The sequence below is a fragment of the Alligator sinensis genome, unplaced genomic scaffold, assembly GCF_000455745.1.
Source record: "Alligator sinensis unplaced genomic scaffold, ASM45574v1 scaffold1090_1, whole genome shotgun sequence".
Taxonomy (NCBI): Eukaryota; Metazoa; Chordata; order Crocodylia; family Alligatoridae; genus Alligator; species Alligator sinensis.
Window position 1 is genome coordinate 200,662 of NW_005843157.1, and position 8,391 is coordinate 209,052.

General features: G+C 47.6%; 1 protein-coding gene across 1 annotated transcript; it reads left to right on the forward strand.

The window, feature by feature from the left end:
* The first annotated feature begins 820 nt into the window (after positions 1–820).
* On the forward strand, positions 821–8,360 carry LOC112548393 (C-type lectin domain family 12 member B-like). The gene is made up of 4 exons (XM_025194079.1): positions 821–969; positions 3,613–3,711; positions 5,988–6,152; positions 8,184–8,360. Exons 1-4 carry the CDS (start codon positions 885–887, stop codon positions 8,327–8,329), a joined length of 495 nt encoding a protein of 164 aa, XP_025049864.1. The 5' UTR covers positions 821–884; the 3' UTR covers positions 8,330–8,360.
* The last annotated feature ends 31 nt before the right edge of the window (positions 8,361–8,391 follow it).

Consider the following 8,391-nt stretch of genomic DNA (forward strand, 5'->3'; position numbering starts at 1 on the left):
TCTCATGGCTCACTGTAACCCCCCAGGTCCTTCATTGCAGTACTACAGCCTAGCCATTCATTCCCCAGTTCTGTATTGTTCATGTAGCTATTCCATCCCAAGTTCAGGCCCGTGCTTGTCCTTGCTGAGTCTCATTTGATTGATTGTGGACTAGGGGTGCTGCCTTGTCTCTTCCTTATTCTTCTCGTTTCTAGAGGGAAACCAAAAGTGACTGAGAGAGAGGTCATTCGATTCAGGAAAGATTGAGGTCAGACATTTTTACACAGGACCCTCTCTCTTTTTATTGAAGGAGGGGAAAAGTGATATAAGTACCAAAGTGAATAGTGGCAGGGAGCTCAGAGCAGGTGCCAGATCTCAGTCCAGAGATGGTCCAAAGTGAGATGGCAATTAGTGAGCACAAATGATGGAATGACTTGAAAGGAAAAGGCCCTGTTCTTATTTTGCCACTGGACCTGCAGGCCTTATTGGGTATTTGGATATCATTGTGCCAAATGCTGTATACACTTTTGTCTACACATCTTCTCACTTCAGCAACCAGGACATCAGGGCCCTCATTACTCAAGTACTTTAAGAACTGCAAAGAGAAGTGACTAGTAAGTCTAAATGATGGGTTTTAGGAGTAGGCATTTCTTTCCATTTCAACTTCAAAACCTGCAAGGACTTCAGTAGGAAAAGATAGCAAAAATCAAAGGTTTCACCATTGACAATTTCACAATCACCCTTAAAACAGCAAGTTCCTTGTTTTAAGTCTGGCATGGGTTTTCCATTTAGTCCCAGCTGATATATTGAGACAGTAATCATTCTCCCTGGTGTTGCAAGACAGTCAGAGTGTCTGTGACCTGCCATCAGTTAATAACTCAGGGAAGCACCATGGAGGGTTGCAGATGCAGGACGAAGAGGGATACACCACTTTAAATTTCCTGACCCAAGTTCCAGCCTCTGCCTGTGGACATCCAGACAGACATAAAGGTATGGTCTCTTCTGCAATTTTGGCTGGACTTTCTCTGCCCTTTGCTAACAGGCCTCTGTTTCCCTGTGTCTGCTGTTCTGCCTTACGTTTCACCTGCCATTAGTATCTTCTTCCACTTCTCACTTCGCCTTCTCAGAGGTGTAACAAAGCAGCCGGGTGCCCAGGACAACTGCCACACAAAGGGGCAGTGACAAATTCTGGTTGCTGTTGTGCCACTGGTACAATTATGCAGCTGCAACAGCAGTAATTTCTTTCCACTTCCTCGCCAAGATGGCACATGGGGTGAATGTCTTGGGCACCACACCCGAGTTACACCACTGCCGCTTCTCACCACTCCTTGCATTGAGCTAATCCTACTTCACCAATCCTCTGCCCTCACAAAACAGCATGAGATTAAGTTTTGTGACTATCACCCAGACTGCTCTGCTTGACCAATAACTCTTCCTATCAATAATACTTCCTACTTCTGGCCATTTCCTTGTGAAATGTAGATGTAACCACTGTCCTCATAGGTGGATAGAGAAAAAATACTTGGGGTGGTTGAGCGCACCCTGATTATTTTTAGTCACTATGTTGCCATTGCAAAGTGCCATATAAACAGAGCACATTGCTATGGTGAAGTAGCAGCAGTGTCATGGTTTTTGTCCACAGATGCTACATCACTGTAGTGTGTTGCTCCGGTGATGTAGCGTCACATGTACATGCTCCTAGTAAGGGGTTTTGGGTAGGTACTAGAGCTGTGCGAAATGTCGCTACCAGTTTTGTTTCGATGCTGTTTTGATCTGTTTTGAGGTCCAAACAGCAACATTGAAATGAAACAGATATGGTTGAAACAGCCTCAAAATGAAATGAGGCAAGTTGAAACATTTCGCTGTTTCAACGTTGTTTCGATGTTTTTCCCATAGGCTCTAATGGGGAAGGTCAAAACAGCCTATAACTTTATCATTTCTAGCCAGATTTGGATAAAACTTGCTGGAATGGTAGCCCCTTCTGAGGGCATGATGTGTGCCAAGTTTAAAAGAGATAGGTGCAGGGAATTTGGAGAAACTGCACCCCAAAATCTTGAGAGCAAAACTCATGTCACGTGTATGTGCTAAGCCACAGTGGCCATTATATCCTATGGGCAAAACAAAACAACAGTCGAAACAAAACACCGTTCTGTTGAAACGTTGGTCAAAATGAAGCACTTCTGTTTCGCACAGCCCTAGTAGGTACCTACTCATGTGGGGATTAGGTAGAAGATTTGCACCCAGTTCCCTGCAGCCCTGCAATGTGCCCATGTAACCACCCGGGGGGAGCTGCAGGCTCCACCAGGTACTAGCCCAGAGCCTGGCTGGTGCTGCTGGGGTGGGGACAATGTCCCCCTGCCCCTGAAGCAGGGAGTTCCTCCCTGGCTCTCCAACGACGGAGACAGGGCTTGGAAAGAGCTGCAGGGGAGGGGGTCCCACCCCCCTGCCATGATCTGCAAGTGAGGCAGTTAGCAGATAGCTCACTTCTAGCTAACCCACCGGCAGATCAGGGCGGGGGCATTGGGACCTGCCCCACCCCTGCAGCTCTTTCTAAGCCTTGTGTCTTGATCACCTGATTGGGGCACAGGGCTGGGACCTGCTCCGGACTGGGACAGTGCCCAGACTGCATGGAGAAGTCTGCATGTGCAGCCCAGAGTAGGCTGAGGATTGCCTGAAACTGGACAGTTCCTAGCCACCTCCAAGCTACACATGCTTCCCTGTGCAGCCTGGGGCTGGCTGGGAACTGTTCTGGTCAGGGGCAGGTCCCAGCCAGCTCCAGGCTAGGTAAGGCACTGTCCCCATGCAAGGAGCTCCCAGCCCCTGCTCCATGATCACAACTGCAAACACAGAGTTGGGGCTGGAGATCTTGTTCCCTGCCCAGCTCTGTGAGCAAAGAGCTGGGGAGTAACAGGCTGGGGAGTTTGTTTTCCCCTGAGCTCCATTCTTGAGGAGCTGGGCAAGCAAAGTCTCCCCAGCCCCCACCAGCAGGGAGCTGCCAGCACTGGCTCCTGCAACCACAAAGCCACTGATGGGAGATAAGCATCTCCCAGCCTGAGTCCCAGGGTCATGGGTCTCAGGCTGGGAGATAAGGGCCTCCCAGCTCGAGCACCACAACAATGGTGCTAGTCCCCACTCCCTGATTGTGTTGGCAGAGCGGGGGCCTCCCCGATCATGATCTGGGAGCAGGGGACTTGGAGCTCCCTGTTGCCAGGGCAGGGGGACACAGTCCTTTCCTAGGCTCCTGTGCCAGAGCCTACCCCAGCAGCAGGCAGCTCCTGGGGGAAGGGAGCTATCTCTCTCCCCTGGTGGAGCAGATTTGGCTCCCAGCCAGGCATCTACACAAGTGCTATGGTTACTAATGCCAAGTAAATTTGCTACTTGCATTTTCAGATAACAAATGTACTCATGATTAGGGAGATTTAATGTGAAGTATGCATGTGCACATGTACACACACATGCTTACTTCACAGTAAACTATCCTAATTCACCGTTAAGTGTCTCACGTAGACATGCCTGGAATACTCCATTGCTCAAAAAACATTTGTCAGTCAAGAGAAACAATAGTTTTCAAAGGGCATTGCAGATGAGTGATTTCCAAGCCTTCTTTTCTGACCAACGATTTGTTTCTCTCAGGGTTGTCTGCACTCTCCCCTGTCTGGGGTCCAGTTGCTCTGACTTTGTCTGTGCTATGCCTGGCACTCTTCCTAGGCCTTATGGCCCTGCTAGTTGTCTGTAAGTACTGGAATATCCATTTTGTTTCTCAGGTTAAGAAATCCCACCAAATGTGATGGGTGTGGGTTTGGTTCTTTCTGACTCATACCTCATTAACTCAGTCATTAGGTCCTGGCTGTAGAATTATATTCCTACCTTCACAGAGTCACCTTTTGGTGCCACATGTTACATACAGATATTTCCTGATCAAGAAAGGAAACTACTGCTTCCCTCAGAATTGACAGCCCCTCATGAATCCATTCCAGAGCCTATTTATAAATCTCTCCCACATTCCAGGCAATAAACCCTGGCTTTCTCCAGTCAATGAACCCTTTTTTGAGCTTTGCCTGAAAATTAATGAGCCCTGAATGTACCCATGAGATTCTGAATATACATCATGGCATTGTCTTTTACCTTCTAACCATTCTATGATTACGTTTCTTCTTGATCTGTGGGAAAATATTTTACTCTGATGTTTGTCATTGCATGGATGTCAATACATTTAATTGTTACTGAGTTGCATCAAATCACAGTGCTGCTGCAGCATTTTGTGCAGATGGTAATAACAGACAACGGTATTACCACAGTGGGCAGGTCTACATGAAATGCTTGCTGCGCATCAGTCAAGTAACACTGTGCAGTAGCACGCTGAAGTAAAACCAAGCTAATAACTGACTGCACGGTATTATTAGGCTAATGCACAGTAAGTACCACTAAATAACTGTGCACCTCTGCTAATGTGCAGTAACTCTAGGTATTGCACATTTAGTTAGTCCTTTAGGAAATAGTAATCGAAATACTTAGTATCTCAAGTGCATTAATGAACATATAGATGTGCCCACTGGTCAGATGTGACCTGATGAAGAATGCACTGTGTTCAAAAGCTTGCCTAACTTTATTCCAACCAGGTATTTGATCCAGTAAGATACCACCCTCCAAAGATCTCTCTCTCTCATCAAATGTGAAAGCATATTACCTCACTAAGATAACTGCACCTACTGCACATCATCCTCTTCTCTAAAATGTACTTTTGGAAATCAAGGGACATGTCTACACAACATGATTAACTTCACATTAGCATAGTTTACTGCAAAGTAAGTGTGTGCATCTACATGTGCACATGTTTACTTCTCAGTAAAACTCCCTAGTGCCTAGTAAATTTGCTACCTGAAAATGCAAGTAGAAAATTTACTTGGCATTAGTAACGGCACCATAGTGCTCATGTAGACACCTGGCCATGAGCCAAATCTGCTAACTTCCCTTGGGAGCTGCCTGCTGCTGGGGCAGGCCCTGCCACAGGAGCCCAAGCAGGAACTATGTCTCCCTGCCCTGGCAGCGGGGAGCTCCAAGCCCTCTGCTCCCAGATCATAGGGTTGTCTGCAAGCACAGAGCTGGGGGTGGGGGGAGGGGGGACACAGGCTGGGGAGCTTGTTTCCACTCACCACAGGTCCGCACTCATGGAATTGGGTGGGGAGCAGTGTCTCTAGGCCCTAACTGGGATAGTTCCCAGCCAGAAAATCATGTACAGCCTGGAGTTGGCTGGAGACTGTTCTGTTTCCAGCAGTCCTCAGCCAGCTCCGGGCTGCAAATGCAGACTTCCCCACGCAGCCTGGGACTGGCTGGGAACTGCCCTGGTCAGAGGCAGTTCCCAGTCTTGTTCCCTGATCAGGTGATTGAGGCATTGGTCTTGGAAAGAGCTGCAGGTGTGGTGTAGGTCCCAGCCCCTTGCCCCAATCTGCTGGTGGGTCACCTACCATTGAATTAGCCGCTAGCTGCCCCACTTGCAGATCATGGAAGGGAGCTGGGACCTTCCCCTCCCCTGCAGCTTTTTCCAAGCCCCATGACCCTGATCAGGGAGCCAGGGTCAGGACTTCCCTGCTGGCAGGGCAGGGGGACATGGCCCCTACCCCAACAGCAGGCAGCCTCCCTGGGGCCAGGAGACAGCCCCCTCCTGTCCCGATCTCGCATCCAGGGGGAGCATGGAGCTCTCCCCAGTGGCCACAGGGGTGCATTGCATGGCTGCAAGGAACTGGGTGCAAATCTTCTCCCTAATCCTCACATGTATAGATGCTTGCCCCAAAACTCTTACTCTGGTTTATTTTACATCAGAGTAAATCTGGACCAAAGTAAATGGATGTGTAGATGCACCCAAGGTCTACATTCTGATGTGTACACAGATTGCTTGCATTTGTCATCACACAAACACACACCTTGGACAAATCAAAGAAAAGAAAACAGCAGCAGTTGTAAGACCTGAATTTTTAAGAGTTAATGAAGGGTATTTCTGTACAATTCAGTTTTTCAGACTCCCAGGCCCTTTGAGGAAGCTACTGAAAACCCCACTTCATACCAAGGACATTTGCAAGGCATCAAGAGCCACTTGTCAAGTAGCCTGCAAGAAATGAGAGACAGCTTGTGTCTGGAAGGGATGATTAAGAATACGAATAAGAATAAAAATAATGGTAAATGGGTTTGTCATTCATAAGAACAGGTGTCCTTTATCTCCCCATGGGTACAAGGTGGACACTGTCCATACAGTAGATCCCACAAGTCTCAATCCAGCCCTTGTCTTCCTCACTGTAGTGGTTAGTCAATATCTGATGTGATGCTGGGCAACACACTTCAGTTCTACACTCAAAGGAAGCACCTTTGTGTTTTAAAGAAATTAGTTCACTTTTGAGGATCACTTTAGTTCTTGCCTTCTAATGGGGCAGATAAAATCATGCCATTTATGATTATGACTGTGTGATATTGATATCTGGCCCCTAAGAACTGTACTTGGCAATGTTTTTAGCCCAGGTTCTAGAACATCCTGTAAACTGTCTTAGTGATGCTAAGTGTGGAAGGTCTAGTACCCTGGGGCACAGAGGGGACGTAGGTAAGTGGGGCAGAAGGCTGGAAGAAGTTGCATGGCTAGCTTCAGTTTAGCAGAAGTGAGAAGTAACACCTTCTTCCAAGTCAGTACCAGTTACTGCAACTGGTACCAAGTACCAGTTGCTTCGTACTGGTGATTTATATATTGTCTGTGTTTTGGCTCCTTCCCCACTATCTGGTATAGCATTACAATGTTTAATAGGGAACCCTAGCCCTGTTGTTAGGAGGCAGGGTGGCCCTTTAAGACCAGAGTCTAGAAAAACCAAGTACCAAGAGGGCAGGGGTTAAAAGCCCAACCACACAGGTCAGTCAGCTGACTGGAAGGAGATAGGGCTTGGGCATGTATAAGCCCCAGGCTGAGGCTGGCAGGAGTTAGTTTTCTGGCAAGGTGCCAGGGGAAGGAGCTCCTGCAGGGAAGAATGACCCAGAAATACTGTGGCTGCTGGATAGACTGTTTACATGGCTAATGAGGCTCCAGAAGTCTACAAGGTACCCAGGGCTGGGAGGCATTCAATACTCAAGGAGCAGTTTGGGGTTTTAAAGAGGCAGAGTGTGGCTTGCATTACTCATATTCTGTTATAGCCCAAGGATTCATATTTATGTTGTTGTTTTTAACTTGTGGACCGGGCTGCGGCTATTGGAGAGAACAAGGCCTCATGGCGGGTCACACTACAGTATAGAGCCCCAGTGCCAGAGAGGGTGCAGGGACAGGGCTGCAGCAAGCCCAGCACCAGCGAGGGTGTAGAGACAGGACTGCAGCAAGCCTGAGGCCGCTTAAGGCCAAAGCAGAATTAAAAGTGCTAGTATTTACATACCATCTGTGAGGCATGGGCCACCCTGTAGGGGAGGTTTGGAGCAGTGGATAGTGACCCCTGGTGTTGGAATAGTAAATGGGCAGCCTCCCACCTCAGTAACATCATAATCATTGTTCCATCAAGGCATGGCAGGAAAGAAAGGTGGGCAGTTAGCCCAGAAACAGAGGGTCGGGCCAACATTGGACAGGCCCGGGGATGGCCCCCTTTCACACTATGACAGCGGAATCTTTACTACTTGTCCCAGGACAATTCTTCTGTCATCATTTGTCACTTCCAGTATTTCTATTTTAAAACAATTCTATGGACTAATAAAACAGTCAGCTTTTGATAAGACCCTAAATTGTGTCACATGTCCTTCTGGCACGATTGTTACTGCACTGTCATTTAGTTCTTCCTTTTGGAAGTACTAAATGATGGCGTGGTGAGAGCCAATACTGCACCATCTGCATAGCATATGGTTATTTTTTAGCCGCTTTGTCACCATAGTGATGTGCTATACCGAGGGAGCACATCACTACGGTGACGTAGCTGTGGAGTCAAGGTTTTTGCCCACCAACACTACGTTACTGTAGCCCATTCCTACAGTGACGTAATGTCTCATATAGATGTACCCACTGTTTATCAAATGGTGTCCTGAGCACCACAGAACTCAGTTACAGTGTTTGGGCAAAGCACTGGAAGAAAGCCAAAAAGCGTTGTCGACACAGAAAAGGATTAGGACTAGAATGTAGTCTGGTATTCTCTAATGCACAATTGTTTATAAGAAAATTAATTATGCTGGTACTTTCTTTCTCTCTTTTCCAGAAGTGACTTGTACACTGTGCCCTGCTAACTGGAAGTGGGAGGAAGATAATTCCTGTTACTACGTTTCTACACAGCTGAGTACATGGGAGCAGAGTCAGAGGTTCTGTGCCTCAAAAAATTCCACCCTTAGATTCATAGATTCATAGATGTTAGGGTCGGAAGGGACCTCAATAGATCATCGAGTCCGACCCCCTGCATAGGCAGGAAA